The sequence below is a fragment of the Trichoderma atroviride genome, chromosome 4 (genome assembly GCF_020647795.1).
Source record: "Trichoderma atroviride chromosome 4, complete sequence".
Lineage (NCBI taxonomy): Eukaryota > Fungi > Ascomycota > Sordariomycetes > Hypocreales > Hypocreaceae > Trichoderma > Trichoderma atroviride.
The window spans coordinates 1,242,146-1,265,949 of record NC_089403.1 but is presented as its reverse complement, the minus strand read 5'-3'; the positions used below and the strand labels follow the sequence as shown (position 1 = coordinate 1,265,949).

The 23,804-nt window shown below is 47.8% G+C and overlaps 9 protein-coding genes across 9 annotated transcripts; 2 read left to right on the top strand and 7 right to left on the bottom strand.

Annotated features, from left to right (window-relative positions):
- Positions 1–219: 219 nt before the first annotated feature.
- Positions 220–3,658, top strand: TrAtP1_007701 (uncharacterized protein; the record flags this gene model as incomplete). Its single annotated transcript, XM_066113633.1, has 4 exons — positions 220–264; positions 338–1,873; positions 1,929–2,423; positions 2,480–3,658. 4 exons carry the CDS (start codon positions 220–222, stop codon positions 3,656–3,658), a joined length of 3,255 nt encoding a protein of 1,084 aa, XP_065969719.1.
- Positions 3,659–3,740: 82 nt separating this feature from the next.
- Positions 3,741–5,252, top strand: TrAtP1_007700 (uncharacterized protein; the record flags this gene model as incomplete). Its single annotated transcript, XM_066113632.1, has 1 exon — positions 3,741–5,252. The coding sequence occupies one exon, from the start codon at positions 3,741–3,743 to the stop codon at positions 5,250–5,252; it is 1,512 nt and encodes a 503-aa protein (XP_065969718.1).
- Positions 5,253–5,388: 136 nt separating this feature from the next.
- TrAtP1_007699 (uncharacterized protein) lies at positions 5,389–9,553 on the bottom strand. The gene is made up of 7 exons (XM_014092540.2): positions 8,111–9,553; positions 6,718–8,040; positions 6,430–6,658; positions 6,252–6,373; positions 5,936–6,193; positions 5,649–5,866; positions 5,389–5,590 (listed from the first exon to the last, which is right to left on the bottom strand). The coding sequence occupies exons 1-7, from the start codon at positions 9,125–9,127 to the stop codon at positions 5,437–5,439; spliced, it is 3,321 nt and encodes a 1,106-aa protein (XP_013948015.2). The 5' UTR covers positions 9,128–9,553; the 3' UTR covers positions 5,389–5,436.
- Positions 9,554–9,889: 336 nt separating this feature from the next.
- TrAtP1_007698 (uncharacterized protein) lies at positions 9,890–10,363 on the bottom strand (the record flags this gene model as incomplete). The annotated part of the gene is made up of 1 exon (XM_066113631.1): positions 9,890–10,363. One exon carries the CDS (start codon positions 10,361–10,363, stop codon positions 9,890–9,892), a length of 474 nt encoding a protein of 157 aa, XP_065969717.1.
- Positions 10,364–10,373: 10 nt separating this feature from the next.
- Positions 10,374–11,630, bottom strand: TrAtP1_007697 (uncharacterized protein; the record flags this gene model as incomplete). Its single annotated transcript, XM_066113630.1, has 6 exons — positions 11,404–11,630; positions 11,207–11,339; positions 11,019–11,153; positions 10,876–10,965; positions 10,806–10,815; positions 10,374–10,743 (listed from the first exon to the last, which is right to left on the bottom strand). Exons 1-6 carry the CDS (start codon positions 11,503–11,505, stop codon positions 10,374–10,376), a joined length of 840 nt encoding a protein of 279 aa, XP_065969716.1. The 5' UTR covers positions 11,506–11,630.
- A 433-nt stretch (positions 11,631–12,063) lies between these two features.
- TrAtP1_007696 (uncharacterized protein) lies at positions 12,064–12,282 on the bottom strand (the record flags this gene model as incomplete). Its single annotated transcript, XM_014092538.2, has 2 exons — positions 12,064–12,210; positions 12,277–12,282. 2 exons carry the CDS (start codon positions 12,280–12,282, stop codon positions 12,064–12,066), a joined length of 153 nt encoding a protein of 50 aa, XP_013948013.2.
- A 379-nt stretch (positions 12,283–12,661) lies between these two features.
- Positions 12,662–13,862, bottom strand: TrAtP1_007695 (uncharacterized protein). Its single transcript, XM_014092537.2, has 4 exons — positions 13,759–13,862; positions 13,610–13,656; positions 13,458–13,544; positions 12,662–13,406 (listed from the first exon to the last, which is right to left on the bottom strand). The coding sequence occupies exons 1-4, from the start codon at positions 13,820–13,822 to the stop codon at positions 13,173–13,175; spliced, it is 432 nt and encodes a 143-aa protein (XP_013948012.1). The 5' UTR covers positions 13,823–13,862; the 3' UTR covers positions 12,662–13,172.
- Positions 13,863–14,182: 320 nt separating this feature from the next.
- Positions 14,183–14,659, bottom strand: TrAtP1_007694 (uncharacterized protein; the record flags this gene model as incomplete). Its single annotated transcript, XM_014092536.2, has 3 exons — positions 14,183–14,327; positions 14,387–14,498; positions 14,557–14,659. 3 exons carry the CDS (start codon positions 14,657–14,659, stop codon positions 14,183–14,185), a joined length of 360 nt encoding a protein of 119 aa, XP_013948011.2.
- A 778-nt stretch (positions 14,660–15,437) lies between these two features.
- On the bottom strand, positions 15,438–22,049 carry TrAtP1_007693 (Type I Iterative PKS; the record flags this gene model as incomplete). Its single annotated transcript, XM_066113629.1, has 4 exons — positions 15,438–15,449; positions 15,514–21,339; positions 21,404–21,692; positions 21,754–22,049. 4 exons carry the CDS (start codon positions 22,047–22,049, stop codon positions 15,438–15,440), a joined length of 6,423 nt encoding a protein of 2,140 aa, XP_065969715.1.
- Between the last annotated feature and the right edge of the window lie 1,755 nt (positions 22,050–23,804).

Genomic DNA, 23,804 nt, shown 5'->3' with positions numbered 1-23,804 from the left:
GTCATTAAAGCTGACCACGTCGGATTTTTGTTACGGTTGTTGGAGCAATTGGGCGGGGCGCGTCGCGGTTTAGAGGCGCGTTCTAAACGATCTGCCCTTGTATTGAAGTTTAATAGTCTGGGACGACAGATTGGCATTTTTGCTTATCGCATCTGCCAAAACCGTTGCGGTGCTGGAGGCTTTTCGATGTAAGGCTCTAAAATTCAATCATATCGAATCATGCCGCTCCAGAAGTCCTATTCTGAGCGGATTGGGCTATCAAGAGTATGTTTACTTTCCACAGGCTGGTTTGTTTTGTTTCGTTTTGTTATGACGATGTCACTTACATGCGCGATAGCAACGCTCGCCCTGGCAGCGGTCTCACAGCACTCCCAACAATTTACAGCCAGCCAGCTCGAAGAATCTGATTCCCGTATCGGAAGTTACGAAGAAGAAGCTCGACAAATTTTTGTACAAGGACTCTCAAGATGGGTCTGCGGCAGACAAGGGCGTAAATGGGAGGGGTAATGGTGCAGCAACATCTGCTTTGAACGAACAGACACCCTCCCATCTAAGGATGATTGGAAATAATGCGACGCCGGTGACTCGGTTGGATTGGAGCGACCTCCTCGAGCCGTGCAGCCAAATACCAGAGGAAGATGCCACCTCGCCAAACGACAAACTGCTGTGGAACAACAAGCAGGACCCGAATGCATTCGCCACCATCTCGCCGATGATGCCCCGCAAAGGAAGGAAACGAGCCAGGAGCTCTTCGCCGATCTCTTCGCCCTCTGCCGACAGAATCGCCACCCCAACCGTCAATGTCAAGAAACTCGCCAGAGCATTGAAGTCACCTCACCCCGATCCGACGTTGGAGCTCTGGGACCGATACTCGCTGAACGGACATCCGGGACAGTCTCCCGTTTCTGGTGCGGCGAATCCGATTTTGGCCCAATTGATGGTGTCTTCGTCTCCACGGCCATCCAGGAATCAAGCTGCCCAGATCGACCAGGAGGATTTGCGCCGAGCCGCCAGCTGTGGTTTTCAGTGGCCTAAGAGGAGGAGGATGGAGAAGTCAAAATCAGGCAGCCAGGTTAGCGCCAGCCAACGAGAGTTGGAGGCTGCGTCCAAGTCCTCTCTCGTCACAGCGTTGCTGGATTCGGTTACCAGTAGTATGCAAAATCAGAGCCAGGAGGATGATACCGAGGCGGGGGGGATGGACTCGCCGTCTCTTAAGAAGAGGCAGATTGTACCCCGGAATAGTAACTCCCCGTCGAGAAAACCAAAGGGTCGGTTACCAAGTCCGATCGTTTCGGACTACGGCGATGATGATGACTTGGATGATGAGTTTTTGATGCTGGAAGAAACCATGCTGGCGACCCAAGCTACTCAGGCATCTCAGACAACGGAGAGTGTAGCACTAGCTAAGCAAAGCACAGAAAGAGCAGTCAAAGAAGAGGGCGAAAATTTGGACAAGAAACCTGTCTTGAACGAGTTTGACGATTTTGATGATGACGACTTTGACGATGCAGACGATTTGCTGGCAAATTTAGAACTGAAGACTCCGGCATCAGGAAAAAGAATGCCTTCAAAGACGATGAAGACGCCGCTCAAGAATAAGGCTCCGCGGAAGCTAGTCGACTTGCAAGATGAATTCGGCGACGATGCCTTTGACGGAGATGTCGACTTTGAAGCGGTAGAATTCGCTGCGACCCAGGCGGCCCAGCAGCAAGACACTGCCTCAACAGCTGTATGTGAGGACGCTATCCAGGAAGAAAACACGCTAAACGTAGGCCAGAACAAGAAAAAGATCAAGACTATTCAGCGATATTTGGTAACAAGTGTTTTAGACGGCGAATACGTCGATCAGTACAACCGCGTCTCCCCCGAAAAGGTACGTTGAGCTAATGGAATTTATCTCTTGGATACAGTATACTGACTCATACCAGATCTTGTTGATTCAAGCAGATGGCTCAAAGACTACCCGAACTGTACAGCTACGAGGCTCTTGGTACGACACACCGGCGCACGCTGATGCCTACGTCCATGTTATTGGAGACTTCTCATTCAAAGGGCAGTGTGTTGTAGATGATGCGCAGAATCTGTTGATTTTGCATCCTGATCAGCTGGTATCTGCAACAGTTGTTGCCGACTCTTTTGGCTGCACGCGTCGAGCTGTGCTCCAAGATCGAGTCAAAGCTACCAGCGAAGCTTCGCCTCCGTTGGTTTACGGAACGATGCTTCACGAAATCTTTCAGGAAGCATTGCTTGCCAACAGGTTTGATCTTGGATATCTCTCAGAGTTGATTGATAAAAATATCGAGAAACACATTGAGGACTTGTATACGATTAAGATGGGCATTGCGGCTGCCAAAGAGCATCTTCAATCCAAGATGACGGAACTTAGCTATTGGGCTAAGAGCTTCGTGTCATCTCAGCCACAGGTAAAATGAATTGCTGCAAATCTATCTCCTTGATATGAAAACTGACACTCGTCTAGGCCGACGCCATTGTCGAGGGGAGAAATGGAGACAAAGCCACCATCGCAGTCAGAAAGTTGCTTGACGTTGAAGAGCACGTTTGGTCGCCCATGTATGGCTTGAAGGGAAATATTGATGCAACGGTGGAAGTAATGATGACAGATGGCAAGCAGAGTCAAGTATTGACTGTGCCATTTGAGGTCAAGACAGGCAAGCATGCCAACAGCAACCACATGGCGCAGACGGCTCTTTATACCCTCTTATTATCGGACCGTTACGACATTGACATTACGCACGGAATTCTATACTACATGGAGACTTCTAAAACGATGCGAATTCCTGCCATTCGACATGAGCTCCGGCACATGATAATGCAGCGAAACCAGCTGGCATGTTACATCCGAGAACGGAGTGTTCAGCTACCTCCAATGTTGAAGAGCAAACATATGTGTGGAAAATGCTATGCGAAGACTTCTTGTTTCATCTATCATCGGTTAGCGGATGGAGGGGATGGGGAGACAAGCGGCATGAACGAAAAGTTCACTGAGGTCGTCAAGCATCTAACACAAGAACACCAAGAATTCTTCATCAAGTGGGAAAACTTATTGACAAAGGAAGAGAAGGAGGGGCAAAAGACCAAGAGAGAGCTGTGGACGATGACGAGCTCTGAGCGCGAGAAGAAGTCTCGGTGTTTTTCGGACGTCATCATTGAAGAAGGATCTGCATCGGTTGATGAAGACAACCCTCGGATTAATCGATTTCACTACACTTTCGTCAAACGCGAGCCGATGCCCGACTTCACATTTATTGGATCGGAATTGACGGTTGGCGAGCCAATTGTTGTGTCAGATGAAGATGGACATTATGCTTTGGCGATTGGATACATTACTTCTGTTCGAAAGCAAAGGATAAGCGTCGCCGTGGACCGACGTCTACACAATGCTCGAATTCGACAGCCTGGATTTGATGAAGTCGATAACCAAGTTTTTGCTAGCATCATGGAAGTTGCAGCCGAAGGGGCGTCGGTTGAACAGAGTCAAGGGAAAATCAAAGAGCCACCTATTCGGTACCGCCTGGACCAAGACGAGTTTAGCAATGGCATGGCCACTGTAAGAAACAACTTGATCCAGATGATGGCAAATGACGTGCCGGCTGCGGTCCGAATTCGCGAGCTTATTGTTGATTTGGAGCCCCCCTAGATTTAAATCAGTGGCGACTCAATATACCGTCACTGATGGGGAGAGCTTGAACGTTGATCAACAGCGGGCTATCGAAAAGGTCATGAGTGCGCAAGATTATGCGCTGGTACTGGGAATGCCTGGTACCGGCAAGACGACCACCATTGCCCACATCATCAAGGCTTTGGTGTCACAGAACAAAACGGTGCTGTTGACGTCTCATACGCACACGGCCGTTGACAACATTCTTCTCAAGCTAAAGTCGGATAAAATTCCTATTCTACGACTTGGTGCTCCGGCAAAGGTCCACCCCGAGGTTCAGGATTTTGTACACCTCGCGGGTCACCCGAAGAAGACTTTTGAGGAAATAAAGGAGGCTTGGCATGGCACCCCAATTGTTGCGACGACCTGTTTGGGAATTAACCACCAAGTCTTCATAGAGCGTTCATTCGATTATTGCATTGTGGATGAAGCCTCGCAAATTACGTTGCCTATCTGTGCTGGCCCGATTCGACTGGCAAAGACGTTTGTTCTTGTCGGAGACCACAATCAGCTTCCTCCGGTGGTGAAGAATGAAGAGGCTAGACAAGGTGGCTTGGATGTCAGCTTGTTCAAGCTCTTATCAGACACCCACCCGCAGTCTGTCGTTAATTTAGAGCATCAGTATCGTATGTGTGAAGACATTATGACTCTGAGCAACACCCTCATCTACAATGGCAGACTTCGATGTGGAACGGAAGAGCTGCGCAAGAAGAAGCTTCACATCCCTAGCATGGAGGCTCTGAGACAACATCATCACGACTCCACAACTATTCATCGATCTGGAACGGCACGCTCATTCTGCACTGGACCCGTGCCGTCGCGATGCTGGCTTTACGACCTTCTTGACGCTGAAACTCGTGTTCGATTTGTTGACACAGATACGATCCGGCCCCAGGTCCGCGAAGAGGCTCAAGGGAAACGTATCATCAACCCTGCCGAGGGGCGAATTGTCTCACAGCTCGTTGAAAGCCTGCTCACGGTGGGAGTTCCTGCTACCGAAATCGGTGTAATGACACATTACCGTGCACAACTTCATCTTCTCAAAGACAAGCTCAAGTACTTTCCTGGCATAGAAATGCATACTACCGATCGTTTTCAGGGACGAGACAAAGAAGTCATTGTGCTGAGTCTGGTGCGAAGCAACGAGGCCTGCAATATCGGAGACTTGCTCAAAGATTGGCGACGTATTAACGTGGCATTTACCCGTGCGAAGACGAAGCTCCTTGTTGTGGGTAGCATGAGCACCCTCCAGGGAAATGGAGAGGAGACTATGCTGAGCAAGTTTATTTCTCTGATGGTAGATCGCAGTTGGATATATCATATGCCGCAGAATGCTCTTGAAAGCCACTGTTTTGCGGATTTGAGCACGCAGCTCACTGGTTTTACGCAGCGAACGCCTAGAAAATCGCCAAAGAGAGTGTCGGCAAAGGCAAGTTCTACTTCATACGCGGACAAGGAGAACCGGAAGCCGTCGCCGAGGAGGGCGCGGATGGGAGAAGGGATGTTGCTTAAGGGAAAGCTAATTACGCGAGATATCTTGAATGAAATGACGGATGGCGCATATGGAAATTAAAGATGATTATTTGGTATATGTTTTTGGTTTCATTGGGTGGGAGGATGGACTGGCTGTGGAATTTTATGTTGAACGGCGCAATTATGGATTATCAGGATACTGTAAATATAGGATAAAGAGACATGATATTCAGGATATTATATTTTTTTCTGGACAAGTATATTACGAGCTGTCATTAATTCGTTTAGTGTCGTTCATCAATGCTGTTTTCATCGTGATCGTCATGATGATTGTGCTCTTCGTCTTCTTCGCCTTCGTCTTCGTCTTCGTCTTCGTCGTCGTCGTCGTCGTCGTCATCGTCCTCATACGGCTCCAGTATTGTCCATTCGTCATCAAACCTACAGCGATTCAGTCAGCAATCAACATTGAGAAGGACATGAAATGGGGGAGAATTACCCTTGTTCACCCACAATGAGCTTGGTAAACTTTTCCAACTCTTCCAGCTGCGCGACACACCCAGTGAGGCTCTCATTGTACGAGTAGCTGTATATGTCGCTCCACTTCTTGTGCCATCTGACGTCGTTTGCTTCGCTGTGATGGGCCATGGAGTCTTCCACGGCTGCTGTTTCTACGAGGAGCCTTCGACGGGCTGCGGCGGCGCTGGGGAGATAGCGCTATTCACAGAAGATTAGGATTAGAGTTGATAAATGTTGAGGGTTGGAAGAAAAGAGAGCGGTACATACGGGTACTTTGCGGTCTGCTCTTAACGCACCGGCGAAGACGTATAAGTTGGCTAGAATCGATGCCACGGCGTCTCGCCTGAATCCTAGTAGACGCTGAGCTGCGACTGGATCATCGCGGATGTAGTCTGGGTTGTAGAACACGGCGGATTGTCGTACGGCGATGAGATAGTCGAAGAAGCGTTCGCAGGAATCTGCGAGGCCGGAGTATGGGAGGGGATTGAAGGGGCCGCGGAGGCGAACTTCATGGCGTGTCATGACCTAGTTGAACTGTTGGTACTTTCTGATGTATTGTGGACAAGGCACGATGGATGCTTACGAGGAGTTGTCTGATCCTGACGAAGCCTTCTCTGATACGGCCTTGGAGGATTTCGGATCGGACAATGTCTTCGGGGGTGGGCTCTTTGCCTTCTTCGAAATAGATGTATTTTGCGACAACGTCTATCAAATGTTAGGTAAAACGACAGTTTATATGAGCCGTGTAAGAGATGACTTACTTCGGTATATGATGCTTAGAAAGAAGAGCATTGAAGATAGAGATTTCCTTAGCTCATGCCTTGCGACAAAGGGCCACAGACACCAGTTAACCACGATGGGTGCAGTTGTGCCAATGAGGAATATGACACCCCTTAGTGTGGCGGTTAGGGCTGGTGATGATGGCAGCCCGCCGGCTTGAAGCTGCAGCGAAATTACTGTAAAGGATAAACATCCCGCAAGGCCAGATCTCTATAAACGGTATTAGCTTTGACTCGTCATCTTAGAAGAGCTGCTATTTGATATCATACCGGATGACAGCTAAGGGTAAATCGATAAAGCATAGGGATCATGAAGATGGCTGCAAAAACTGCAACTACATAGGGGCTGCCATCTCCAGCGGCATGTGCAGCGCCACCCCATACGGCGCCGAGAATGACCAGAGCGGCTCTGGCAAATAGATCTTGAATGTTGCCGCCTACGCGAGCATGGATTAGGAGCCAGCTCATGGTGACTGCCCACCAAGCTTCGTACTCGTCCCACCAGACCTTGTCCCAGCTGAGATACGAGGGAACTGCGAGGAGAGACGTGACGAGAACGACTTTGAAGGCATATCGGCTTTCATAGCCTTGCAAAAGATGCAAGATCTTCCAGATTCTGTAGCCGAGCTTGTTTTTCTTTGTGTCCATGTCAGGCATGGGGCCAGGATCCGTCAAATGGGACAACTCGGCTCTCAACTCAGTTTCGGAGACGCCATCGTCATACTTTTCCAAGGGTTTGTATTCTCGGCACTTTATCGATTCTAAAGCACGAGCGATTTCGAGAAATGTTATGTGGTATGACCCGGCTGTGGCGCCTCCGCGGTCGTGCGTGACTTGAGGGTTGACGAAGTGGATGGCTTTGCGAAGCGGATAGGATGGTGGGTGGATTTTGGGCCAGTTTGAGGCTTGATGCATGGAACATACTTTTCCCATGAGGTTTTCGATTGTGGTGGCTGTTTCGCGGAGGTGGCGCGCGAAGATGAAGAGTTGGACTACGGCTGAATCGTCCATTGATGCTGGGGGCAGTTGGCCTGATTCCAGGAGCTCTGATTCCACGGCGTCGAAGACTGTTTTTGCGGCTCTCATTCGGATTTGCGCGGGTGCGATTTCGGACGATACGTCTTTCGGAGGGCCGAGATATTGTCGGTAGCCTGAGAGATCCATTAATGCAGCCTGACTTGCCTGTAGGCCTTGGTTCATACAGGCGAGAATCTCCTTGGTAGGCTTTGACAGTCTCTTAATCACAATACGGGTTACGTCAACCTCGTTAATCACACCGGGGGGCTTTTCGCTGGTCATGTTGTTGACGTCGTTGCTGCTGGAGGATGAAGAGGACATCTGAGTGGCCTCGACGACGATTGGAACATGTCCGTCGTCGGCTTCGCTGAAGAGTGCGCTCTCCGTTTGCATGGCGAGTAGTGCACGAATGACGGCTTGCATGAGATTTCGCAACTCTCTCACGTCGGCTGGCTTGAACCGTGTTATGGTGAGGGTGGATCGCATGTCTTTGTAGGTGGCGGATAGGTCTACGAAAGCTCGAACTAGACGTCGCCTGAGCCTAGTATTTCGTGGACGTGGGATAGCTATAGCTTCCTGAATGAAGGAGTAGGGGTTAGTAGTTGATATGAAGTAGATTTGGTATTGATGTATGATGTGTACAAACCAGCATAAGAGAAAATGATTGGTGAAAGACGAGAGCGAGCGATCTTGCACCGGCGTCAGGAAAGATGAGACAGTTGACGAGCAGCGCGATTGCCTGTCCCAGGAGCCATGGGACGACGTAGTCTCTAAGCTTTTCCCAGGCGATGGAGTTGCCGGAAGTCTGAGCCAGAAGAGTAAACGTGATGGCAACGCCTGCGCAGACCACCATTTGGTAGAACCTGGAGTAGTAAGAGCGTATCCACGCCACAACTGCCATGAACCACGCCAGAAAAAGAGCCAAAACGCCGCCGTAGCCGGCACTGGCGGCGGAAGTCGACGTGGATAGCAGGAGACCGAGAACTCCCCATCCTATGCCGGCTGCTGTGCCAATGGTAGTGAGAACGGCACCTTCTACCTGAGCACCAACTGTCCTGGCCGGATGATTCAGTATGACGGACACGGCAATGATGTAGTGGTAGCGACCAAGCCATTCTCTTACAGCCGGGATCAGACACAGGATGTAAGCTGCGAAATAGGCGGTAAAGGACCTCACGAGGCGAAGGCCGGTTCGAGTCGTGGTGACATTTCGGAGCACCAGCTTCAACTCGCGAAACTGTCTTGGTATAAACCTTCGAGCAGCCAGTGGTGAATCTTCGTCAAAAGCAGCGGGCAGCGAAGCCCTGGATCGCTCTTCGAAGCCGTCCGGGACCAGCGGCGTGTGTTTCAGGAACAGCGCGTCAAAGAATCCATCTCGATCCTCCACCACGCCAAATGTTTCCAGATCAATGTGGTCGTCTGGCAGAATCTGGTCAATGGGCGCTATGTAAGAGCTGCGTCTGCTTCCGTACTCGGACGGGGCTGCTGAGGTGGTTGTTGTCCTGAGCGGTGGAGCCTGGGCGAGGAAGCGAAGCTTTGTCGAGGTTGGACGGGAGAGCTGAGGAGTTTCATTTTCGGTGTCGATGTTGGTTGGGGATTGGGCTGGTGATGGACTGGGACTGGGGCTGGGGCTTCTAGGAGGCGATGAGGTGCTGGAAGCCATTGGTGTTGCGATGCAGTTGCGGTGTCTGGCTCTAGCGGCTGAGATTTGCTAGACTAAGACTATCATGATAAGAAGCTGCATCACAGGCCCAGGATCATTATCGGAGGCATTGCTGAGGCGAGGGAATATGAATGAAGATGAGAATAAGAGAAAGTAGAGGAGAATTTGAGGAAATTCGGACCATAAAATCGTTATCGCAGTTTCGGTGAGTCTACGGAGAGATTGAAGTCATCGCCGGCGTTCGGCATCTGACGTCAGAGGGGAAATCGAGTGACGGTCTCTTATTGCGAAGAGGGGCGATTGAACATGAGATACGAGGCCAATGGCTGGAGAAAGTCGAAGGTTATACAATACACATTAAGATTCTGAAAAACAACATGGGAAATGAATGAGATTGCTGACGCAATTGCTGTTGTTGCTTTAGAATTGTTGGCGTAAAGCAGCAAGTTTTAGCAGCGCTTGGTGGCGCTGAAGGCTTTTCCTTTTTGGGGCTTGTTTGGGAAATCAGCTTGGCGCTTCCGTTTTAGGGCAATAACTCAATCAGCATTGTAATTTGTTCGTGGGACATTACATGTGGCTTATACGGGCATTTTACCAGATTTAATGATTGTGGTTTGAAATGTATCGGGTTTTCTACCAATCGGTACTCTTTATTAGTTCTTTTAGCTAGCGAGATTCATGTAGAATGCCAAATGTTCTATGGAGAGCTATGCAGACAAACATGAACCGATAACGCTTTTATAAATAGCTATTTCGCAGCCTCTAACACCTCTTGCCGACCAAAATGGCGGCGGTGTCATGAGCAGCAACGGATGCCGAGTATGAGCTCAGGCAGCCAAGATTCTTGCCGCTCCACACATCCTTTACTTGATATCTTCTAGCAGAAAGACCAGGAATCTCTGCCCAGGTTGCTTTCTTTGTAGTCGTCTGGCTCAAAGTGTTGACCATCAACACCAGATGGCCATTCTTCGAAGGACCGGCCCAGAACTCAGCGGGATACGTGCTGTTGTAAGTCCAGTCGGGGTTGATTCCCCACTTGTATGGAGTGGCAGGGCCTCCGTAAACATTGTCTTGGTTAAAAGCCAGCAGATCCTTGTTCTTCAAGATGTTGATGTTATCCTGAGACAACAGACTGATGTCGGTTCCGATGAGAAGCGGAGACTTCATGGCGGCCCACAGAGCAAAGTGTGTGCGCGTCTCGGCCGTCGTCAAGTTGCCGTTGCCAACTTCCAGCATGTCGGCATCGTTATGGCCCCAGAATCCAACAGAGTTCAGCTTGAACGAGTTCAAGTTTAAGATGTGAGTGACAGAGTCCCATTCGGGGGGAGATGTCGCCGCTCATGCGCCAGCTGATGCCGGTCGTGTTGCCCCAAGAGAAGACATCGGCCGTGCCCCAGATGCACAGGCTGAGGACGATTTCATGCGTCTGCTTGGCCAGGGCGTCTCTCATGCGGTCGAAACGATCGGCCGATAACGAGGTGCCCCAGTCATATCCTGGAGGAGCCAAGTTGGGAACAGAAGCTGTGGAGCAAGTGCCATTTGGGCCGGTTGTGACGGCGTCTGGGTCGCAGGCAACATACTGGTCTGTCCAATTTGATGGAACGTTGCAGTTGTCGCTGTCAGATGACATTAGTCTATGGGAAGCTTGAATGATGGAAGATGAATAGCTTCGACTTACTATTTGAGATCTGTTCATCGAATGTTGGTTAGTATTACTGCGATAATCTTTGTGATGGAAGTGCACTTACAGTCTACTCCCCAACTGGCGAAATCCGCGGCATCGACATCCTCGTACCCAAGACTAGCCGGATAGCCAGCACATGTCGTAGTGCCAGCAGCTAATAGGTGTTATGAGCATTCTTTTGAGATTGTGGAAAGAGACTTGACTCACTGCTGTAAATGCCAAACTTCAAGCCCATACCATGGATCTTATCAGCTAACCCGTCGATGCCGTCGGGAAAGCGAGTCGTATTGGGAGCAATATGGCCGTTGACCCGCCCATCTTTCAGCGACCAGCAGTCGTCAACTGCAGCAATTATCAGCGTTTATTCGCCAGCATCTGTGAAGAGAGCAACTTACTATTTACGTAATTGTATCCGGCGTCAAGAAGACCGGAGCTCACAATCAGCTCGGCGGCTGAGAGAAACTTGCTTTCATCGATATCGCAGTGGTAGGCATTCCACGAGTTCCAACCGAGGCTTGGAACCTTTCCCTAGATTTTTGTTTTTGCTTCTTAGTATAAATACAATCAATCACGGTCCGACAAGGATGCTTACAGTTCCACTGGGCATCACAATTGCGCCCGCGCCTGACAGAAGGAAGGCCAGTGCAGCCATAGGCAATGGCTTAATGCCACGACTAGTCGAGTAATGGCCCATATTCGAATTTAGATTGACGTCTCCTTGACCGCTATCAATGCTTATAAAATGCAATTGATCTTTGCATTAATAGCTGCGATTCCTAGAAAGTCTATCTGAATATAGGGCAGTTAAGAGCGTGCTTCTCTGCAGCAATGGGAAAGCACCTGTAAGACTTCCTGTAAGACTTCAATGGCCGTCGGTCGTACTTATATGTACTTTACGTTCCACAATATCTGCTTGAACAACAAGAGAGGGGTTTTGGAATGTCATAGACTTACTTGTAGACTTTTACAAAATAGTCCATGTCGTACGAGATTACCCCAGGTCCTAGGCCCAGCTAATGCCGAATTGGCATGATCAAAGACAAAAGTCCTCATTGACACAAGGTATTCGCGCAGGATCGATTCTCCGCCGGGCCGACCTAGACTCGAATTCAGGAAAGCGATGGTAATTTGACGAAATCTTGTTAAAGCGCACCAACAAGAAGTCGAGCCAGACATTGCTGTCCTGCAATGGTAGGGTAGCAATGGAGCTCTTCATAGCAGGCAGCCACAACGGCGATGCCCCGATGAAACATCATTGGAGACTGGCTGTGACGATGGCCCACCCCCGCAGAGCGACCAAGGATGAGCGGCACACGATTCCTCCGCAAGCTACGTCCGATGCGGGAAGAATCTGGCGATCTTTGAGCCGGAGAAACGTCAAGTCTGGGGTGATGGAGCACTTTCAATGCATGGGTTAGTAAATGTATAGTTGAGTGATGTTGCGGAGTTCGGGGTGACACAATACCTTCATGGTTTCTGCAAACTTGTACCGGGAACCGGCAGTTGATCGAATCTGGGGTTCCTGGTAAGGCGAAGGATGACTGACTTTTGCCTGTTGTAGTACCGACGCCGATTTAAATAGAGTAAAGTCTCTCGCTTGCAAGTCCATAGTTGAGTAAGAGACTCTTTAATCGTGTACACACTTACACGTCTTCATTTAGCCGGTAAACCTATCCGCCGTCGCCTACTGTAGGCCATTAGTGATACACCGCCAATGGCTATTATTTCTAAGCGCACATCTACCTGCTTTTTTCGCCACCGGTATAGACGTTGTCAAATAAAAGCCGACGGTAAATTATATCTCTTTGTGGGTTACTGGATCTTCACAAATGACAACTCATATAAACTCTATCTGAACTGGTGCCACGAAGAATACGGGGATTGTGATATGCCCGAGTATAACCCCAATAGTGATGCATACGAGTCGTTGATTGGCCCGGCTTGAGCGGTACCTAACACGGAGGGAAGCTCCAGAATTATCCCATCATATTTGAGTCGATAGCTCAAGCATGTGGCCTCGCTGTTGATTGTAATGCTGCTATCGATTTAAACAAAGAGATGTACCTGTTTCAAGGCTGGAAGTTCTGCAGTCGATTGACTTCATGACGTTCAATTTCTTGTCATTGGCCATTCTAAGGCATTCGTCCTCGGCTTGAAGCCCAGCGCTGCTGGTGCATCATCTCTTGAACCAAGTTCTGCTATATTCCACCTTTGATGGCCGACAACAGTTGGGGGTGAATGATTGCACCTAGGAAGAATGTATCGACAAAGTATCATTCGTTATCTGCTTCGTCCAGAGTTATAAGGCTAATGGGGTATAATTAAAACACTCTCTGGGACTCGCCTGAGCGCCTCCACCACTCAGTATCTGTGTCTTGTGCTGTAATCCTTCGGGCTGACCACCAAACCTCTACCCTTCTTCGCTCCCCTGTAGATTGTCTCGATAATGTCGATGAGCTCCTGCTTGTCCTCCAGCACCCAGTTGAGTTTGTTGTTGTTACCGGTTCCGAAATCGCACATCATGTGCTTGTTGCGAAAGAAGAATAGAATGGAACAAGGGTCGTACAGCTCGTACATGGCGTTGAAATCAGGAACCTGCTTCGAATTAGGAACAAATTTTATGGATGGAGGGAGCATAATACACACTTCGTCGATATCGCAGAGGTAGATGGCGGCGAAGTTTTTGACTCGGTCAGCTATCTTGTAGAGCACTTCATCTTGCAGCATGCAGTCCTAGAAATAGTCAGATTATAACGAACTAAAGACAGAACTCCACAGAGTATATGAGAGCGTCTTACCCGATCATGGTCACGTCCGAATCGGATGACAACGAGACGATCTTCCTCTATATGAACCGGTCAGCACCGAAACTTGTGGCTTGGATCCTGTGCAAAGGAGCACACAAAAGGAAAAGAATTATGAGCCGTCATGAAGGGAAACAACTAACCGGATAAGATGGCCTGGTCAACGTGCCAGCCTGAGTTGAGATGCGGAAGAACGACGGATCCCATTATGAGATTCTTGCTGCTGGTCTAGTGGAGATGACGATGGCAGCCTTGAGCCATTGACGCTGAGATTTTGGCCCTTGGCGGTAGATCGGCTAGAGGTATTGCCGTGCCGCGTGGCTGGATCTGTGGCGACACATGGTGGCTTTTAGTGCACGGTTAGAGCAACTGAAGTAATATTTGGCGATATCTGCGATAATTCGCATACATTCCTGGCACAAGTATTTAATACCTATTTTGTTTTAAAATTTCAATACAAAGTACGTGTACTCTTATTGTTGCGATGAGCTTATCGCATTATTACTGGACTGCAATCTATAATTCTCAGCCCTATAAATCCCTGTTGGTCCCCTTTTTGAGCCTAATTCACTGCTCGGCAAGCTTAGTTTCAGTGACTTTTGTAACCACGCCAGTGAAAATGTCCAATTTCAATCCCACAATTGTTGTCCCAGGCCGGATGAAAGGCGAAGAACTAACTAGTTCTACATCTTCTTTGACGCTGTCTTCAATCCTGCGGAACAAAATTAGCAGTGCGCCTGTGAAATCACTATGAATCTTGAGTGGACTTACGATCCAGTAATCTCGCCATAATTTGCTGCGTTAATCGTTTCCTTCTCCTGGGGTGCAAACTCCAACAAAGCCTTTCTGATATCAGCATTGTGAAAGTGTGTCATTCCGCAATCTGTATGTAAGTCGTGTCAGCTACTGTTTATCCCAGCCGTTCTTGTCCATTAACTCACCAGTATGGTGCATGATAATCACCGTTTTCGTCTGCCCAATGGTCTGAAGAATAGATATAGTTCTGATAGCATCAATTGCCCGTCCGCCGGCATTGCGGATCATTGTGACTCCTCTAATGCTTGGATCGATGCCAAAGATTGCGTAGGGATTTAAACGTGGGTCAGAACAGCTCAAGATAATCGCGCCAGCTCCGGATTTGCGGACTGCGGGAACCATATCTAATAATGGGAGAGGAGGTTTATATGCTTGTGCAACTTTCCTTTTAACTTGTCAGTTTTGGCCCTACTTTAAAGAGTTGTTTCTGTTTTGTGTGGTTTACTCACTCGTTGCGACTTAGTAGCTCTGTGAGAATGTTGGACGCCATTTTGTAGTAATTTGTCGAGATATGCTTCATGAGCAAAGAGAATCGGCGGAATTGATCTGTTAAAGTACTTCTATGTATGTATTTCAAAAAAGAAAGATGCAGCCAGTAGTCTCATTTATATAGGTCTACAATTGCGGCGCTAGGCATTATGACGATGAGGCTGGACTAACTCAATGATTACTGAGCAAGAAATGGTAGACCAGGCCACCGACATCCTTTCTCGTACAGCTTAGTAATTTCTACGGTATTATATAAAATAGAGGTGATATTCGTTTCGAAATTGTTACATCAGTCCTCCGAGGCAAGGCTAGCTGAGCTTTCTACATTTATAAGCTTACTGACGACCAGGTCGTTTTACTAATTCACTGAGCATAGTTTAAACTGAAAATATTTGTATTAAGAAATAACTTTTAGGGAACATGTATGTACTAGCTACATGTAATGACAAAGTATATAACCAAGTGCAGTCTATTATGCAGGCTTTCTAGGAAGATAAACATTGTGAAATAAGGTTACTCAAATGTTTGCCTGTGTGATTGGCCTGTAACTGTTAGTGCTCATTCTCTTAGTTTGTTGTATATTAAGGACTTACAAAAGACTTGTTAACCATCGAGAAATGGTCGCAAGGTAGAGACGAACAATGAACCTCGCTCTGCGTTGCTACATCCCACCCGTCTGGGCCCTCTTGCTCCTTACGCTTGCCGAAAAACCACAGCAACATGGTATATGCTTGGGTATCGGTATCCGGGTCTGAATGAAGCTTTTCTTGTTTGAGTATCTCTTCGATTCCTGCCGGAATGCCGCCTAGGAGAGTCTCGAGACCTTGTCCTGCCCATATCACATATGTATTCAAAGGTGCTCGACCAGGCTTCATCGGGTCAAGGACATACTTGACCGCTGCCCTCACCGACTGGAGTGAGTGCAGCTTAGTCTTTGGGGATGAAGGCGCTATTATGAACCCTTTACCAGGAATATTGACGCCGTTTGCGACACCAATCATCTCCACCATCTCCATGGACGGCACAATCTGATTCTTTGCTTTCGAAGACACCGGGAATTTGAAGTCGAGGACAAACAGGCCCTTGACTACTTCACCAGCGTTTATAAACCGCTTACTGACCTCAAAGGCGTATAAACCGCCAAGGGACCAACCGCCTAGAAGATATGGGCCATGGGGCTGTATCTTGCGAATGGCCTCTGCGTAGAGGTCCGACACCTCTTCGATAGTATAGGTGAAGTCTTCTGGCTTGTCAAGGAAGGGAGATTCGCATGCATAGACTGGGTTATCGCCAGAAAATAGAGGCGGAAGATGCATATAGGACATTGAGGATCCGGCACCGTCTGTAACTAAGAAGAGCGGAGTCTTCTTTGACTTGGATCTTCCTTGAACAAGCACGACGTTGCTATGATAGCTGGAAATGGGTCTTGTGTTCTTCGCTGCAGGCTCTTCCGCCGCGCTTTGGTTGCTATGTGAGGAAACTACCGGCGTTTCTGCCTTTGGCTCGTCTTCATCACTAAGTGCCTTTCTCACGTCTGCAACGGTAGGATTGTGATTGAAGAAGGAAGCAGGGAGTTCCAAACCGATGGTACTTTTAAGCTCGCTGATAACCTCAATGGTCAAGATGGAGTCAAGACCCATATCTGTAATTCGAGTAAACGGCTCAACGTCAGCCGGATCGAATCCGGTTTTAGCAAGAATAGTAGAAATAGCCATCTCTGCATCGCTTTCAGAAGAACTAGGTGTAGGCGCATATGTAGAAGCCGCCACAGGAGTCACCACAGGAGCCACAACAGAAGCCTTTTTCTTCTTGGGCTTCGGGGCCGGCTTGTCATCATTTCCAAGTGCCCTTCTCACATCCGCAATAGTAGGATTGTGGTTAAAGAAAGAAGCCGGGAGTTCCAATCCAAGGCTGTTTTTAAGCTCACTGATAACTTCAATAGTCAGGAGTGAGTCAAGTCCCATGTCCGTAATTTTAGTAAACGGCTCAGCATCAGCCGCGTCAAACCCAGTTTTGGCAAGAATAATAGAGATGACCTCATCTGCATCGTCACCATCGACAGAAGTACCAGGCGTCTCTCCGCTCTCTGTGTCAGATAGAGACGGAGATGTTCGGCCGCTCTGGAAGACTTCGACTTTCGATTGAGGCAGCGCCTTGGTGGGAACGGCGGATGGTTTTGCTGGCGTAGGAGCACTGCTATTGTAAGTGTCGCCTTTTCCAATAACAGCTTCCAAGACCCGGCGCGACATTCGCGTGAATATTATTCCAGTGCTAGACCCAACTATCTCGTTGCCTTCAAAGATGTAGACATCGCAATGAGCTGTATTTTGACCAGCACCCGGACGTATATGAACATAGCTCTCATATGTAACTCCTGGCTGAACACTCTGTAGCGCACGAAAGCTTCCGAAGCCACTAGCAATCCAATGGTTATCATCGTCAACATTCGGCTTTCCATTCAGCACGAATCCAGCAACATGGATAAGTGAGTCAGACCAGTAAGGGCTAAAGGTGAACCGCGACTGATTAGCTGGAGAGAGCTTCACAATTGCAACGGCATCACTGCTGAAGTCTTCCTCAACAAACACCTCTTGCATAGCCTGGAAAGGCTCATCATAGCGTACAAGATTGGCAAACAGCTTGTAAACCACCTTTTTGTGAAGACGGTGGCCAGTTCCCGCCATGGCGCGTTGAACGAGACTGCTTTTAGCTGAATCGATGAAATAGGCATTGTTGGACCACTCAGCTTTCCACTGCTTCTCGTCGCTGAAATGAACTTGGCAGCTGCCATGATCATCAGAGAACTTACCGCAGCGAGACTTGAAGTTGATGTTTACAGTCTGGCTATTAGCCACCTTCTCGGCCTTAATGATGACTGTTTGATCGGGCTTCTTCCTAGGATCTGGTATCAAAGGATGGATGATATTTAAACCTGTAAGAGACATTGCGGGTACTGAGCTCCCAGGGTTTATCCTCAGGTAAAGATATTTGGCTGCAGAAAACGCCATATCCATGAATGCACTAGCTGGGCAGAGTGGCACCCCGTTGATGAGATGTCCTTGTATAATGGGTAGTAGCGTTGGTTCGCATGTCATTGACTCAAAGGTAACTGTTGCTTTTGATGCCTCGATCGATTCCTCTTTAACACGTTGAAGGCTGGCATTTGGAAACCCTGGCACTAATGGTGTTGTAATCTTTTCTGGTACTGGCGCGGGTTCAACTGGCGGAGTAGCACTTTTGGTTGTAACCCAGTATTTCTTCAGGTCAAACGCATAAGTGGGTAGCTGAAGCAGCGTAAGGAACTCTGTGTAGTCTTTGTGAAATTTGGTCCAGCTAAGAGGTAGCGCACACAGATAGGCAGATGTTGTTGAGGCTGAGATAGTCTTCCAATTGTCGTCCTTGTTGGAGATTGTATAGAGGAGTTTGTCTCGGCTGATGCCAAGACTTGCGGCAGTAAGTGCAGAAAGGACAGGTTTTGGGCCAATCTCAATCCATACAGTCTTATCATCAATAAGATTTGCAGCCTGGCAAGCCTTGAGTGCACCGACAAAGTCAACAGGCTGGCGAGCTTGATCTTCTAGATAGGAGGGTGAAAAGACTCCTTCCTCTGTCACGATAGCGCCCTTCAATGTGGATGCTACTGGAATGCGTGGCTTAGCAAAGTTGATCCCGTCGAGTAGCTCTCCGAACTCCTCTAGAATCGGGTCCACTTGAGAACTATGGAATCCATAGGGGATCTCAAGTAAAGTGCTTGAGTAGCCTTCCTTCTTCATCTGACTTTGAAGATTAACGATATCATCCGCTGGCCCACTAACAACGTTGGAGTTTGGCGCTCCTTTGCAAGACACTTCACACGACGGGTATGCAAGCAGCTTGTCCTTGATGTCGCTTTCAGATGCCTGGACTGCCAACATAGCATGTGTTCCTGGAGTACATTTCTCTTGAATAAGCGTTGCGCGTTTCCCAACAATGTACAACACATCATGGACTGAGAGAACGCCGGCCACATGCAAAGCGGCGTATTCGCCTAGGCTGTAGCCAATAACAACATCTGGCTCAATGCCCCAAGACTTCCACAAGTCAGCCAAAGCCAACTCGATAACCGCAATGGCAAGCTGAACTTGAACTGCACTATAGGCTCCAATTTCAACATCGCCAGATGCAATCAGATCAATGAAGGAAGGGAAGCCATGCCAAGTGCACACGTCTTGTAGTGACTCCACAGTCTTGCGAAATCTAGGGGAAGTGGCAAAGAGCTGTTTCCCCATGCCAGCATACTGTGAACCCTGACCAGTGAAAGTGAAGACTACCGATGAAGGAGGATTGGAAGGCGAGATGCTACCAAAGTCCTTTTTTAGATCAGTAGCTAGTAACTGCTGTAGCTCGCTGACACTCTGTACGGTATATGCTTTTCGCAGGTCCTCGTGGATTCGTCTTGCGGTGGTTGTATAGGCCAAATCAGATAACTGGACATCTTGATGAGATTCTAGATACTCCAAAAGCCGGCGTGCGTTATTTTGGAGAGAATATGTTGTTCGTGCTGATACGGCTACCGTATAAAACTTTCTTGGGTCATCGTCAGACTTGTGCTGTCTTTCGGGCGCGTCTTCCAGAAGCATGCTATTATTGCCGCCAGAGGCATCAAAGTTGTTAATCAAGATTCTCCTTTTGCCATCTTTGCTGGAAGAGCTAGAGTTAAACGGAAATGTTTGATCGGGGATATGAATGTTCATGTTGCCCAGCGGCGGAAACTTCGGGTTGAGAGGCCCTGGAAAACCCGGTTGCTTCGGTATAGTCTTTCTGCGAATCATCTCGATTGCCTTGATTAAAGAAGTAATTCCCGAAGCTGCTTCTCCGTGCCCAACGCTGGCCTTAACCGCACCAATATAGAGAGGATTGTCTTCTGCTCGATCGCTGCCAAAGACTCTAGTCATGGCTTCCATCTCCATGGCATCGCCTGCCTGGGTGCCAGTACCATGCGCCTCAACAAAGTTCACGTCCTTGGGGTCTATATCGGCATTTCGAAGCACTTGTCGAATCAAGTTTACTTGAGCATCGGCGCTTGGGTGAGTAATGGAGCTTGAGTTCCAAGAGTAGTTCCTAGCCCCTCTTCTCAAGACGGCCAAAACGTTGTCGTTATCGGCAATGGCATCTTCAAGGCGCTTAAGGACAACGAGCCCCACGCCCTCCCCGCGAAGGTAGCCGTCGGCGTCTTCTCTAAAAGTCTTGCAGCCACCAAGAGTCTTGGAGAGGAAGCCTGCTCGGCTTAACCCTGCATATTGAGTGGTGGCGGTATAGATTGAGCCGCCACCAGCCAGGGCAGTGTCGCATTCTCGCGAAAGAAGAGCATTGACTGCAAGTATAACACTAGTAGAGCTACCAGCGCACGCGGAATCGACTGAGTAGTTGCCTCCTGCCCATTTGTAGTGATAATTCAGTCTGCCTGTGGAGAATGGCCTAACTCCTCCTTGTATAAAAAAGATATCGACGTCTTGACTATTGTTAGCCTCCCGCCAGTCATCAGCCGACTGGCCAAAATAGGTGGCAATCCGTCCACGATTTGTGGATAGAGTTGCCGCCTCTGCGGTGTATCCGGCCATTTGTAGCGCCTCATAGCTACACATCAAGAGAATGCGCTGGATTGGATCCATCTGCTTGGCTTCACGAGGCGAAACGTTGAATAGTCGGTTGTCAAAAAGCTCAGGATTGTCCAAAAAGCTTCCGTATGGCGTGGTGATAGTGTTTTTCTTGACCCCAGTAGGATCATAGTGGGTTTCCAAGTCGAACCGGCTTGCTGGGACCTCTGACTCAATCTTCTGACCGGCTTGAAGAATTTCCCAGAAGCTGTCAATATCTTCGCTTCCCGGTAGTCTTGCAGACATACCGACAACGGCAACCAAATCTGAACCGTCACGAAGGCCACTTCTTACATCTGATTGCACAGACTGTGTTGTGAAGTTGATGCCGCCGTTTTCTAAAGCCTTCTTGAAGCTATCAATCTGGCTCTTTGGACCCAACGGATCAAGGTTCACCATTTCTGTATCATGTAGCTCTGAGATAATGTAGTCGATGACTCCAGCAAGATTCAGCATCCGACATGTGATGTCCCCTAGCGCCTCAGTGAGTACATCGCCCAGAGTAAGGCCCTCAAATGGCTGACAAGTACTAGTTGATATCACATGTACGTTGTCTCGTATCGGCAATTCATAGACAGGTGATTGACCGAGAACTTTGGATATATCAATAGGCTGAATATGGGGAGCATGAGCAGGGGTTCCTATCGGCACAGACATCTTGGAAGCCGACGCCAACGTTTTTGAGTAGGACCACAGCTCTGGGAACAGTGATGGCGGTCCAGAGATGACTGCCCACCGGTGGGCCAATGTGCTGATATAAATATGACGGTGTTGGGGAATGGCCTTTGGGTAATAAACGTTAGCTATTGAAACATATGTAAAAAATGCAGTATGGAGGGACAAATACCATATCATCGTTGAAAGCGTTAATGATGTTCTCGATCTCTTGTGGGTCGACACTGACAATTGCCACTGCCCAAGATCCTGGCGCGCCCTCAATTTCATGCGCACTTCTCCATTGCTGCACGCCTAATCTATAGGCTACAGGAATTAAGACTCTTCCAATGGTCAGAAGCTCGCCAACATCCCTAGCAGTTGCTGCTGCGGCTGCTGGGAGGAGCCCAGTGCATAGCCCTATGCTATATGACGGCGAGTTACGACTGGCTTTGAAGAATGATGGATCATTTTCCGCACGGCTGTAGTTGGCATTAGCAATTTTAAACTCTCTTGGTAATGTGTGATTCTTTGCAAACGTACAAGAGAAGATCTCCAAACTGTGCGATGAAAAACAGAACTGTTGAAACTGCTTCAAAAGGAGTATTCTGTTCGGCAAAGATTTCAGCCAATTCAAGAATGCTCTCAAATCGCAAATATGGCTGTTTCTCTTTAGTATCAAGTTCTGAAAGATTGACCTGTACTACATCTGCACATTCGCGGAGAAAGCGCGCGATGATGGGCGATGTTCGAGCTTGGTTGGCGAGAACCTTGATATTCTGGAGAGTGTCCACAGTCTGGTCTCCGAAGAAGATGATTCGGGCATCTTGTCCGCTCATTTTGTTCTGAGTAGAATGGTCGTATGCTTTGCTCTGAGGGCAATTGAGGCAGCCAACACAACCTTCTTATAACAAGAATGATGCTCAAGCCTAGATACTTCAGCTGCTAAATCATCAATATTGATACTCGATCTAAAATCTTATACGTCCTATGATAAGCCTGTCGCCTTTCAGTGAAACACGATAATCCCTAACAACTATCTTCATGTACTACCGTTTGCCCCTATATCTTTTTGATGTGATCTATTCTTGAATACAGACTATTCCTTAATGAGATTTACCGAAATGGTTCGTTTGTCTTGATCCAGTTAGAAGGCAGTACAATATGTATGCAAACCCACCGATGGGCGTGCAAAAGTGAATATTATGATCTCGGTATGTTTGAAGTCTATAAACATTACTGAACATGATAAGATTCTGACAACACCTCCCTAATTCATCATGAAGCAAAGCTGATACCGGCTCAACCTTTTCTATACGAACAAATCTTGCTCATGTACTGAGTACAAAGGAAGAAGTACATTACATTGAGAAGGGAGTGTGCGGGCGTAAGTGAGCTTCAGTGGAGCTCGGTAGCATTTCTTACCTAAAACATCGCAAACATCTTGGCAACTGTGGAGTTTGAGAGAATACATAGTACAGGTAAAAAAGTACAGAAAGCTATAAGAGATATACATACCTATGTAAGGACTTAACAAGTATTAAACCCGATGCATAACACATTGTTTTAACAGTATATTAGGGGTGTATTCTTTTTATTTAGATAGATGCCTTTGTTGGAAAAAACTCAAGATTAAGCAATACTATATATTTAATTACAGTGTTGTGCTTGCAAGGACTTCAATAGGCAATAACGAGAGTTCATAAGTTATACATCAATATACAACGTTATAATGTATACCCCATGTAAGCATATAGGAATGCATATCCAGTGCTTGCACTGAAAGATATCCTAGATTACCAACATTAGATCCTACATTCTCTGCTTTTCATTAATGCGTTGCTAGTAGTATCTGTTAAATCCACGTAAATGCCTCACACACGGTGAACGGTATAGAAATCGCGACTCTAGCCTCAAGAGGGTAATTTGTACATATGTATTTTCCTCACTATAAGCTAGTCTATGACATGAGATAAGAATCTCCAAAAAGGATGCATCTGGATCCACTTCATTCCGCAGTTTGATTCTGTGGAGAATGGAACACTCCGTCAATCTCAAGTTGATCTCAATAGTCGAAGGTGACTCATAAGAAAAATGCAATATCAGTTCATTAATCGCCTTCTTATTATATACCGCATTAGTAAAGGCCGCGTAATTGTTCCGAAAGGAAAGAGTTACTATGAACTGTTCGCCCAGTTGAGGCTATAAGCTTACATGTATTCTTCGTCTACAGTTCCACAAGAAGTATCAACCGCTCTTATGAAGTCAAGATAGCTCGTCAAATGAGTGCTAAGCTCAATTATTTGAGGATGAATAAATATTCTATTTAAAGAAATGGTGTGATTTTTGGAACTTGCATGATACTACCATGATACCAGAGACTCGGGCTGATCGGCTATCGGCAGGCAATCATCTCCCCAGCCTACAATCAGAAATACCTGTCATAAAGAACAAGCAAATGCTAGTATCCCATACAGGAGATGCAATACGCATCCTTGTTCAAGTAATATGCACGTGCCACGACCCGCCATACCGTTATGCCAAACAAGGCAAAAGATTAGGCCAATAATCGCAGTTGTAGCAATTACTGTAAC

Bases quoted from the DNA above. Each gene is read 5' to 3' on its own strand.
- TrAtP1_007695 (XM_014092537.2), bottom strand. From the start codon at position 13,822: ATGGGATCCGTCGTTCTTCCGCATCTCAACTCAGGCTGGCACGTTGAC. The intron at 13,545-13,609 runs GTAAGACGCTCT...GACTATTTCTAG, and splicing joins TCGGACGTGACCATGATCGG to GACTGCATGCTGCAAGATGA. The intron at 13,407-13,457 runs GTGTGTATTATG...AATTCGAAGCAG, and splicing joins ACCTCTGCGATATCGACGAA to GTTCCTGATTTCAACGCCAT.
- TrAtP1_007699 (XM_014092540.2), bottom strand. From the start codon at position 9,127: ATGGCTTCCAGCACCTCATCGCCTCCTAGAAGCCCCAGCCCCAGTCCC. The intron at 5,867-5,935 runs GTATGTACCGCT...TTCTGTGAATAG, and splicing joins GAGCAGACCGCAAAGTACCC to CGCTATCTCCCCAGCGCCGC. The intron at 5,591-5,648 runs GTAATTCTCCCC...GAATCGCTGTAG, and splicing joins CTCATTGTGGGTGAACAAGG to GTTTGATGACGAATGGACAA.